This window comes from Panthera pardus, unplaced genomic scaffold (genome assembly GCF_024362965.1).
Source record: "Panthera pardus isolate Hobbes unplaced genomic scaffold, ASM2436296v1 HiC_scaffold_17, whole genome shotgun sequence".
Classification (NCBI taxonomy): domain Eukaryota; kingdom Metazoa; phylum Chordata; class Mammalia; order Carnivora; family Felidae; genus Panthera; species Panthera pardus.
The window spans coordinates 124,011,024-124,023,458 of NW_026526732.1; the positions used below are offsets into that span (position 1 = coordinate 124,011,024).

Sequence of the window (12,435 nt, forward strand, 5' to 3'; positions counted from 1 at the left end):
GGAAGTCTTGGAAGTTATGCTACTTACAATCAGTCAGGATACATTCCTTCCTTTCTCAAAAAAGAAGTGGGGTCAGCTGGCCAGAGGATACACTTAGCACCTCTTGGTGCAACAACGACAGGTAAGAACTTTAGAGTTTTTAAGATTTCTGACCAGAAAGGAGCTTTTTCTAAGCTTCTACACTTTGCCCAAGCGGAGACTTTTAAATTAGTCTCACTCACCTTGTTAACACAATTCTAATGATTTTTGGCAAAATGCCCCTTCTTCTGAAGGTGCGGTCTGCGAGTCTCTTGTAAGAGCTGCCTTTAACAAAGTGGTGACTTGCAAGGCATACGGATTATGCTGTTGAACCTGCACAAGACTGGATGAGGTAGACCTTTTACAGAGGAGGAAAGTGACATCAAGTAATTGGCCGAGGGTCACCCAGCTCCTAAGTGGTGGAGCTGGGAGAGGAGCCGGTTTGTGAAATTCGAGAACATGCTGTGTGACCCAACGGGATGTAAAGAAGGTGCATTTTTCAGAGCTGCCCACCCGGTCGGTACCTGGCACAGGGTGGGGGCTTCATAAACACGGAGATGCTGTTCGTGTATCACTCCACAGGCAGTTCCCGTGCAGAGTGAAGGGAGCCGTGGCAGAACTTTCCCACCCTGGCTCTGGCTTTGCACCGGTAGTAGATGGTGGAGGCTTGGCTTATGCCCCCGCCCTCCGGTTATGACCAAGTAGGCTGTGTGCCCTGCGGTGGCGTGGTGGTGATTCTGTACTTGAGCTTGACCAGGTCTGACTATGAAGGCTCTCAAAACGACTCTAAAATAGAAGTCCTCAGGAAAGCACTTAAAATAAACATTAAGGCAGACAGAAGTTTGGGAAGATAGGGAGTTGTATAAATTCCCTCCGAACTTCAAACTCCTGGTTAGAGTTCACACTCTAAAGTTCTCTGAAGTCCAACCTCTAAAGTTCACGCTGTTGGAGCTAAAACCGCGAGAAGCACGGGACTTCTGTAATTTATGATTTCGGACCACGGTAGCACTGCTCAAACAGTACTAGTTACCTTATCTGTGAAAAGCATCGCTTCATTATCTCTCTGCTGAAACAAAATATGTAAGTAAACACATTATACACAGCAAGTGATTTTTTTTTTTTTTTTTTTGAAGCCTCAGGTATTTTAAGCCAGCCTGACAGTGAGTCAGCAGCCATGGCTTAGTAGCAATTTTTAGAAGAAGAGGAGAAAATCAAAATGTTTCAAATTGGTTTGTTATCTAAGTGTCTGCTCTTAGAAAGTGAAAGTGGGCATTTTAGAAAACGATTTTTGTAAGATATTGAAGGCCTTTGTATATTAAGCATTCTGTCAGATTAGCATGCATGTTCCTGTTTTCTTTTCTTTTTTTTTTTAAGTAAATGCTTTCTCATAACTTTTCATCTCTTCATTTCCTCTGCTCATCAGATGTTCCTACAGATGGTGATAGGAGGAAAGGTAAAAAAAAGAAGTAAATATTAATCATCCTCAAGTGGTCAATGCCAATCCTTAGGAAAACACTGTTCTGTAAGAGATGTGTCTTTCAGTACCCACTGGTGTGAGAGTTTCCCACAAAAGAATAAAACCAGGTCATTACCGTATTTCCTCGACTATTTCCCCTTCTCTCATAGCCTTCCTCTCTACTCTTCCCCAGCCTCGCCCCCAGGATTAGAGAAGAAAAATCGAATTAATTTCTTCCAGCTTCCCCATGTAATCTCTCACCCCAAACTTCCCAACACCTCCTCCCCGACTCCCTGCCTTGTGGTAACAAGGACTTTGAGGAGTGACTTCTTCCCTACACGGCCGGCCGCCCTTTGCAAGGGCAGGGAGGGCCCTGTTCTAAGTGAGCTATGTTCATTAACTCTACTCCAGAAGGTACTGTTATTACGGTCTTCATTTTACACGGGTTTTATTTCTTGCTAAAGGTTACATAATCAGGGCACGGATCACAGGCAAACATCTTTCCTTTGGCAAATATTTTCTGCAGGAAGTTAAATGCCCTTGATAGGACACGTGCTGTTTTTAAAAAGAGGGCACAGAAAGCGTGAGAGGGCTGCCTGCCCCACTAAGGAGGTGCGGGGCAAGGTCCGGCTGACACAAAAGTGTTTCTTGCCTTGCCCCCGGATCTCAGCTCCTCTGGCAGCTGCTGAGTTCTTCACCAAGGGTGCTTGAGTCCTGAAATTATTATTTCCCAGAAAGGAAATCTTGGCAAAATGATTCCCTCTTCAGCAGTTTTAAAAATGTTTTCCTGGACATGGTTTCCCTCAAATGCATTCAGGACCTGACGTAGCTAGGTCATGAGCTGGGAAAAAAGTTCCGTTGCTCCCCAAATCCCTCATGTTGCAACACCAGAGGCTCGCCCAACTGTTAGCTGAAGACTGCGTCCCCTCTCCTGTCCCCTCTCCCGTCTCTGAAATCACTCACCAGGGGACTCTCTGCCTCTCTCTCCTCCTCGCTCCACTCCCTCCCTCTCACCTGCTCTCTCCTCCACCCACAGGCCCATTAGGTCTGCAGCCTTCCGTGTGGGCTCACAAATTTAACAGACTGGTGTGTGTCCACACTCCTGTGGGATAGAACAAAAGGGCTGTTCCTGGAAAACCTGGTTAACTGTTTAACCAGTTCTTCCTTCACAGTTCAGGGTTAACTGGCTATTAACCCACCTTGTCAGGTTGCTTTCTATCAGCTTGAACCTGGAGAATTTTAAACCTGGTAAGGGCAGGATGATAGGACCAGGTGATTATCCCCAGGGCAGTTCCTCACTTAATGCTTTATTCCCATTAAGCTGAGGTCAGCGGCAGACCCACGTGCTCCCATAATTTCCCCTCCACTCCCAGTTTTACAGAGAAAGTTTAAGAAAACAAAAACAAAACAAAACAGGGAAACCATGCAAGTGAATACAGTATGGGTAGTGTTCAGTGTACAAAATGGTCAGACTCGTCTCAAAATTGACACTTAGTTTAATCCAAGAGTGTCAGCCACCACACAGTGTGAAACGATACTTAAATCCCAAATTGAAGGATCAAACATCCCTCTTCAGATAGAACATCTATGATGCTCAGCCGTAAATATGAAGTGAGGGCAGGCGAAGGAAGGACTGGAGAAGAGATTAAAGTTCTCTGCAAAATGATTTACTGCTCTGTCATTTGAGATGTTTAAGCAATTTTAGCTTGTAAACTGTTCAGATAACAAATATTTAACAAATCAAAATTTCACAAATATTTAATCAGCCAAATTTATGAATAAAGCAGACCCTACGATGAACGGTTTGGGATCTTAGGACTGGCTCACCTTTTAAAGGAATTCTGCTATCGCCCTTCATTTTCCCAATTAAAAAAAAGGAAGTTTCTTGCTTCTATAAACCACATTTTCATGGTTAAAAGAAATCTACTATGGGATCCCATCTGTGGAGCTCCATGAAGCCCAAGCTTTATAGGATTCACGATTACAAATAAAGTTTCCGTAGTGAGTATTATTCAGATGTAACCACTGTGTGATTTTACAAAGTCACTAAATAACACTGTGGGTTATTGCCTGTTCAACCTGAACCAAGAATTTTCTTGGTCATCCTAATTCATGTTGCCAACCTAAGTGTGATAGGCATTTGAGTGAAACCACAAAAGCAGCAGCAGTAGTCAAAACTGTAAACCAGAAACACTGGCCCTTGAGCTACTGAGAATTCTCTATCAACATCACACCACACTAGAATTTTGCGTTTTACTATTAAAAAAACAAAACAAAAAAACCCTTAGAGACCACAGAACTAATCTTTTAAAGATAAATTCAAAACTCCCCCATGAAATGAAAAGATTTAAACTGCCTTATTTTCAATTTGACAATCCAATGAATAAAGTTCTAACTTCCAATTCTGATTTCTTCCAGAATACACCTGGAACACAAAACCCGGTCGGGGGCAGTTTTCAGGACCTACTTACAATCCTACGGCCAAGAATCTTAACATTGTGAACCGCGTGCAGCCGGTTCCCTCAGTGCACGGAAGGACAGACTGGGTGGCCAAATATGGCGGCCACCGGTAGGAGAATGGTGCAAAGCCCCACAGCATTCTCCATAGAATACTCCATAGTCCACGCAAGTCCCCAGACCCTGGGAAATGTGTACAGATGTCTATTTCTACTGAGTTCTGGAAGCAATATGAAGTAGTGGGTACTCTGCAGAGCAAAAATCATCTCCTACTATTTTCTTTCTTTCCTAGAAATGAAATCCAATTTCTTAGCATCAATTGCCCACAGCGCTGACACGCGTACGGGTAGGACTTTACAAAGTATTGAATAAACTATTTGCCAAAGTATCAAGTGTTTGATCTACAAATTAATAGTTACTAAGTATAAGACACTTTTTTAAAAAAGCCTCCAGAAAGTAAGTGTTTAGAATGTTTTCGGTTTCATCTGTTATTTGCCTAAATTAATTAATATTTTGATTGGCCTCAGAGGTGTTTTTGTTTTGCTTGGTTTTGGGTTGTTTGTTTTTTTTTTTTTTTTTTTTAATGGCAACCTCGGTGGTCTGTCAATCAGAGCTCGTATTTGGCTAAGGCTCTATCTTACCAGTTTGTCAATGGCAGAGAATGCTGATTTATCATCTGGTTTTCTACTCTGAAATTATGGAAGCAGTGGTAATTCTTGAGCAGGGCGTCGTTCTTCGGAATAAATTTATCTTTAACATAAAGATTTCAAAATTATGACACCCGATGTTAGTGGAGAAAGAGTCTATTGTTTGACTTTGACCAACACAACTCCTGTGACTTCGTGGAGACTATCAACCTCAATGGCTTAATGACTCCCAGATCAACCAAGGTTCTCATCTTTACATCATTAAGAGAGTTCTTGAAACTGTGATGCTTGCTCATCACACTTTCAAAATACCTTGTTTCCATGTTCCTACCACACACAAAGATGAGGTGCGCCAGCTTTCGCCCAAAGCAAACTCTTGCTGCGCTGCAGATCGCTGACCTGGCTCCGACCCTGATATTTACTCTCAAGAGCAAATGCAATTCAGTTGCTATAGCAGTGATTCACTTAGTACAATTTTTTTTTTCTTAGTTCTGTTTCTAAACTGGTACTTAAAAGAGACATCTTGAACTTGGGACTATATTTAAATTTGCCATTTTATGGACTCAACATTAATACTGTATATTCTTTTTAAAGAATAATACTGTTATCAACTGTAATTTTTACGTGTTTTTTGTCTTTGTAACAAATGCTAATGTAATTGGCATCATCTTGTGGACATTATCCAAAGACATCATAAAATAATAGTAATACGGTATTTTTGTATAGAAGATTCAGCTCACCTTGTTGAAAACTGTTAAAATCTGAAGAGTAATTTATGATGATGGTAATGGCTATATCTATTTATACAGTTTTAATTAGTGTCTCAAAGCTAAAAGATTATTTTGTGTTGCTGGAAGATTTTACACTTCTTGATAGAGATTAAAATTAATATAGTTAACTGGTGTGTTTTCTCTACACTTTTAAACTTTATACTTCTACTCTGAGGCCTATTTGTTCTTTTAATTATAGACTTTTGTTTTTCTAGCAGTTTTAGGTTTATGGAAAAATTCACTGGGTAGTACAGAGTTTCCATATACCCCTCCTTAAGGGCCCCTCCCCAATTTTCCCTATTAACACTTTGCATTAGTGGGGGACATTTGCTGTAACTGACGAGCCAGTATGAGTACATTAAGTCCTTCGTTTATACTAGGGTTTCACACTTTGTGTTGTCTATTCTCTGGGTTTTGACAAAATACATAATGGCATATATCGACCGTGACAGTATCATAGAGATTAGTTTCACTGCCATAAAAAACCCCATGTTCCACCTAGTCATTCTTCTCCACTGCCTCTTCGCCCCGCCAAACCTCTGGCAAACACAAATCTTTTTATGGTCTCCACTGTTGCTCCTTTTCCAGAATTGTCATGTAGTTGGGATTATACAGTATGTGGCCTTTTCCGACTGCCTTCTTTCAAAATTTAAGTTTCCTCCATGTCTGTTCTTAGCTGATCTCATGTCTGTTTACTGCTAGCTAATATTTCATTGTATAGATGCATCACAGTTTATCCATTCAGCCACTGAAGATCGTCTTGTTTTCAAGGATGGGCAATTATGAATAAAGCTGCCAGAAACATTCACTGCATACTTTTGTGTGGGCATCAGTTCTCACCTCATCTGCATAAATTCAAGAGGCATAATTACTGGATTATCTGGTAGGAATATATTTAGTTTTGTAAAAAAGCAGCAGGCTACTTCCAAGGTGGCTGCACCATTTTGCATTCCCAGCAGCAGCGAATGAGAGTTCCCACTGCTCCACATACTCACCACCACTTGGTGTTGGCAGGTTGTCTGTTCTAGATTTTGGCCATTCTTATACGTGTGCAGCAGTATGTCGTTTTAATTTGCAGTTCCCTGACAACATAGGATGTGGGCTATCTTTTCATATGCTTATTTTCCAGCTGTATATCTCCTTTTACGAAGTATTATTCAGATCTTCTACACATTTAAACACTGGATTATTTATTTTCTTTGTTATTGAGAGAGAGAGAGAGAGAGAGAGAGAGAGAGAGAGAGAGAGAGAGACAGCGTGAGTGGGGAGGGGGAGAGAGAGACAGAGAGAGAGAGAATCCTAAGCAGGCTCCTCACTGCCAGCACAGAGCCTGATGTGGGGCTTGAACTCACGAAACCGCGAGATCATGACCTGAGCTGACACCAAGAGCTGGGTGCCTAACCAACTGAGCCACACAGGTGCCCCTTCTTACTGCTGAGTTTTAAGAGTTCTTTGTATATTTTGGATAACAGACTTTTATCAGATTATGTCTTTTGCAAATATTTCCTCCCAGTCATTGGCTTATCTTTTCATTCTCTTAACAGTGTCTTGTGTACTGCAGAAATTTTTAATTTTAATGAAATGCAACTTGTCATTTTTTTCTTTCATGGATTATAATTCTGGTGTTGTATGTAATAAATCATCACCAAACCCTAGGTCACCTATGATTTTCTCTTGTTAGCTTTGGGAGTTTTATAGTTTTATATTTTACATTTATATCTGTGACCTGTTTCACGTTTGTTAGGTCTATGTCTAAATTTTCTTTCCATTTTTTGCATGTTTATCTCCAGTTGTTCCAGCACCATTTCTTGGAAGAAACTATCCTTTCGCCACTGAACTGCCTTTGCTAGTTCATCAAAGATCAGTTGACTTTATTTCTGGGCTTTCTGTTCTGTCCGATTGATCTGTATCTATTCTTCCACCTATACCACAGTGTTTTGATTACTATAGCTTTACAGAAGTTTTAAGTCAGGTTAACATCAGTCCTCCAACTTTGTTCTTCTCCTTCAATTTTATGTTGGCTACTTTGGGTCTCTTACCTCTCCATATAAACCAGAGTCAGGTGCCAACATCCCATAGAATAATTTACTGGGATTTTGGTTGTATTGGACTGGATCTAGACCAAGTTGGAAAGAACTGACACCTTGACAATATTCTCTTCTTGTAGTGCATGGACCATCTCTATTTATTGTCATCTTGACATCTTTCATCAGTGTTTTGTAGTTTTCCTAATATAGATCTTATAAATATTTGTTAGATTTATTCCTAAGCATTTCTTCTTTAGCGTTAATATAAATGGTATTGTATTTTAATTTCAAATTTAAATTGTTCATTGCTCATATATAAGAAGGCAAATGACTCTGTGTATTAACTTTGTACCTAATACCTTTTATTACCATTTATTAAGTCCAAGAGTTTCTTTGTTAATTCTTTGAGATTTTCTACATAGACAATCATGTGATCTGCAAACAAAGTTTTCTTTCTTTCTTCCCAGTTTATCTTTTATTTTCTTTTCTGGTCTTATTGTACTACAAGGACTTCCAGTAAAATATTGAATAGGTGAGGCAAGAGTGAACATCCCTGTCTTGTTCCTGATCTTAGTGGGAAAACATCTAGTTTCTTCCCATTAAGTACAATGTTACTTTATCAAACAGATGTTCTTTATCAAACTGAGGAAGTTTTCTACTCCTAGTTTGCTGAGTTTTATCAGGAATGAGTTTTAGACTTTGTCAAATGCTTTTCCTGCATCTATTGCTATCATCATTGGTTATATATATGATTTTTGCTCTGTAGCTTGTTGATGCGATGGATTACATTAATTGCTTTTCGAATGCTGAATCAGCTCTGTATATCTGGAATAAATTCCACCTGGTCATAATATGTAATTCCTTTTATACACGGTTGGATTCAATTTGCTAATATCTGGTTGAGGATTACTGTATCTATGCTTATATTTTATACTACATATATAAAAAGACACTATAGAGACTAAAGAAAGAAACTCAATGCTGAGACAACTGAATGGTTTATATATATAAAATATAGGCACATGTATAGATACAGATAGAGTGAGAGAGAATGTACCTAATGTTAACAAGTGAATTAAAATTAGGTAGAGGTTATATGAGTAGTTATGAATATTAATGAAACTTTTCTGTAGATTTGAAATTTTTCCAAATAAAACTTAAAACAAGATAAATATATGAAGCAAGATTTATCATAAATACAAGAAGAAACGGATATAAAAACAATCAGAGTAGCACGCCTGGGTGGCTCAGTCAGTCTAGCGTCTGACTCTTGACTTGAACTCAGGTCATGATCTCACGATTGTGAGATCAGTTCTGCATTGGGCTTGTGCTGGGCATGGAGCCTGCTTAAACTTCTAGCTCTCGCTCTCCCTCTGCCCCTCCCCCACTCACACATGCATGTGTGCACTCTCAAAACAAAAACAAAAACAAAAACAACCGAATCAGAGTAAGAGGCTTATTTCTCAACAGATCTAGAAGCCTAAAATAAGTAAATAAGTATTTGGATAATACAGTAAACAAAGTTTATCTGACATACATACCATATAGAGATACTTCAACCAATAAGGAAAAAATTCATGCACTTCTCAAATATACATAGCATTCACAAAAAGTTGACCTTATATTAGGTCACAAAGAAAATTACAATCTCCCAAATAAAGAAATACATAAGCCACATTTTCCCCACATTTTAATAAAACTAGACTATAATAATAAAAGGGTATATGTCTCCAAATTTTATCCACTTAAAAATATATTAAAAATATCATTCTAAACAATGATTCAAAAAGGAAAAGTAAAAAAAACCTCTTTAGAAATGAACAACATGCCTCTAAAACTTGCAAAATTCAGCCAAAACAGATCTCAGAGAAAAAAAGTATACAATGGGTCCATTTATGAAAAAAAACAAAACAAAACTAGGAACACTGAAAATATGCTGAATTTGAGCATTTAGCTTAAGAAAGTAGAAAAAACAAATGAAAAATTAAAAAAGATTAAAGATATAATTATAATCAAATAAAAGATTTCACCCCAGTAGCAACAAGCATATCTAGCATCCAGATCTTGATTTCTGATAGCATTGTCCAGTCTGGAGAAATGGCTGATTCTAGCGCTGAGCATGAAATACACAAGATGATACTGGAGGATCTTACAGTGCTAGAAAGGAACAAAGTTCTAAAAAAACAAAAGCAAAAGCAAGCAAGCAAAAGAAGCCTATGTTGACGGGCTATGTCAAAGGGACACAGGAGCCAAACGAAAGAGCTCCCGACAGCCAAAACTGCAACAATTTGAGAAAGAAAATTAATAAAGAAATACTGTATTATAACCCAAAGTGGGAAATACATATCCTTGAGTCCATACTGATATAAATGAGTAAGTAAGTAGGGGAGAAGAGACAAATCTCCCAAACAGCAGAATTCAAAGTCATTTATGTAGATACTCTGCCCTCAAGGAGGTAGAGTACAATTCCCAATCCTTAAGTACGGAGTATGTATAGTGACTTCCTTTCAAAGAGTACAGTAGGGGAAGGGGGAAAAAAGGAGTAACTTCACAGTGGAGAAGCCTGACTGAATACTACCTCAAGCCAGATGATCAAAGTCAAAATCAACAATAATACTATATCCATATATGTGACCTTAATAGGATGTGATGAAAATGGCACTTGACCTCTATGGCCTTCCTCCTAAAATTTTAGAACTCCAGTCTAACCGTAAGGAAAACACTAGACAAATTCAACAAAAAAGCATTCTATAAAACATTTGATCAAAACTATCACAGTCATCAAAAACAAGACAAATCTGAAACAATCATAGGCCATAGGAACATAAGAAGACATGATAACTAAATGTAACATGCGGTCCTAGGTGAGATTCTGTAACAGACAAGCAATATTAGTTTAAAAACTTAGAAAATCTGAACAAAATATGTACTTTAATTAACGTACCAACATCGACTCATTAGTTGTAACAAATGTATCATGCTAACATAACAAGGAAAACTGGATGGGGGGTGGGGTATATGGGAACTCTGTACTATCTTCTCAAAATGGTCCTAAAAAATCAAGCCCATTCTTAAAAAGAAGATTGGATCAGTCTATATTTTCAGCAAATATTTACTACGTGCCCATTACGTACTAAAGTGTACCATATACGATGGTGACAAAAGGGTCACTTGTCCTGATCACATTAAATAAGCATGCATAAAACTGTATATTGGCAAATTATTATGGGTGTTAAGAAAAAGAAAAGGATGTTCGTGAGACTAAAGAAGAACTCTAAATGTTAAGAGAGAACCGAATGGTTTTAAGTCTAGGAATCTAAATATACTTGAAATATACTTCCGTCTCCCGGCAGAAGAGAAAGAATTGTTGGGACGAATCATGAAAACAAAGAGTTCTATTAGAAGATTAAAAGATGGTGAGGCTTAGACTTCAGTATTAGCAATTGTATGGGAGAGAGCAGAGTATGACTGTTAACAGAAAGTTGCTGGATTTTAGTGTTTATCTTCTTTCTTGCTGCTTTATAGAACTTTCTCATTAATTTATTATGTTTTGAATTGTTTCTCTTGGATTTTCTAGATAGACATATATTAACCATTTAAAATGTTTAATTTCTTTTTCCACTATTAATTTAGACCTCATTTATTTCTCATAGTTTTACTGCTTTATCTAATGTCTCCAGAGCAATGTTGATCTTGTCAGTAACCCCAAGTATGTTATTTCTAACTTAAAACAAAAATTTAATGTTTATTTTTTCTGAGAGAGAGAGAGACAGAGAGAGAGAGACTACAAGCAGGGGAGGGGCAGAGAGACAGAAGGAGACACAGAATCTGAAGCAGGCTCCAGGCTCTGAGCTGTCAGCACAGACCTCGATGTGGGGCTCGAACTCACAAACTGTGAGATCATGACCTGAGCCGTAGTTGGGACACTTAACCGACTGAGCCACCCAGGCGTCCCATAGTATTTCTAACTTTAACATAAAGCCATAGGACTAGATAAGTGGTAGCTAATAAAAACCTAACACAGGTAATGCTTGAGTGGATCAGCAGAGACATTTATAGTAGAGTCAATTCATTTTGCTCAGATTGCTACCTAATTTAAAAAAGTTACTATTCATCAAAACTCTACAGTATCCAACAGTAATCTTAATAGAAATACAAGGAACTAAAGGAATATATGAAGACATTAAAAAAACTAAATTAACAACCAGAAAACAAAATGGCAGTAAGCCCACATCTATCAATAATTTCTTTAAATATAAATGGCCTAAATGCTGCAATCAAAAGACATAGGGTGGCTGAATGGATAAAAAACAAGACCCACCTATATGCTGCCTACAAGTAGACACTCATTTCAGATCTAAAGACACACACAGACTGAAAGTGGAGAGATGGAAAACATTTTCCATGCAAATGGAAACAAAAAGCTAGAGTAGCAATACTCATCAGACAAAACTGACTTCTAGGGGTGCCTGGGTGGCTCAGTGGGTTAAGTGTTCAACTCTTGATTTCAGCTCAGGTCATGATCTCATGGTTTGTGAGATCGATTGAGCCCTGTGTCGGGCTCTGCACTAATGGCCTGGAGCCTGGTTGGGATTCTCTCTCTCCCTCTCTCTCTCTGCCCCTTCCTTGCTTGTGCGTGCACATGCACTCTCTCTCTCAAAATAAATAAGCATTAAAAAAAACAACAACAAAAAAAACCCCTGACTTCTAAAAGAAAGACTGAAACAAAAGACAAAGAAAGAAATTACAAAATGATAAAAGGGTCAATCCAAGAAGAAGATAAAACACTTGCAAATATTTGCATACCCAACACAGGAGTACCTAAATTTATAAAACAAATATTAACAGACATAAAGAGGAAAACTGACAATAATACAGTAATAACAGGAAACTTTAATACCCCACTTACATTAATGGACAGATTATTGAGACAAAAATATCAGTAAGGAAACACTGGCCTTAAACAACACAGCAAACCAGATAGACTTGTTAGATACATACAGAACATTTCATCCCCAAAATGCAGAATACACCTTTTCAAGTGCACAGTGAACATGCTC

The 12,435-nt window shown here is 38.3% G+C and overlaps 1 protein-coding gene across 9 annotated transcripts in view; it reads left to right on the top strand.

Annotated features, from left to right (window-relative positions):
* MAK (male germ cell associated kinase) overlaps positions 1 to 12,435 on the top strand; it is a 70,935-nt gene that overhangs the window by 51,399 nt on the left and 7,101 nt on the right. For 4 of the 9 annotated variants that reach the window (XM_019420125.2, XM_019420126.2, XM_019420124.2 and 1 more), the window contains 3 exons: positions 2 to 121; positions 1,442 to 1,471; positions 3,893 to 4,319. The exons of 1 other annotated variant lie outside the window; for it this stretch is intronic. In XM_019420125.2, coding sequence (XP_019275670.1) covers positions 2 to 121; positions 1,442 to 1,471; positions 3,893 to 4,047 — 305 coding nt within the window. In that variant the 3' untranslated portion in view covers positions 4,048 to 4,319. Of the gene's footprint in view, position 1; positions 122 to 1,441; positions 1,472 to 3,892; positions 4,320 to 12,435 lie in introns of those variants that run through there. 4 more of the 9 variants (XM_019420128.2, XM_019420130.2, XM_019420132.2 and 1 more) reach the window with 2 other exon arrangements.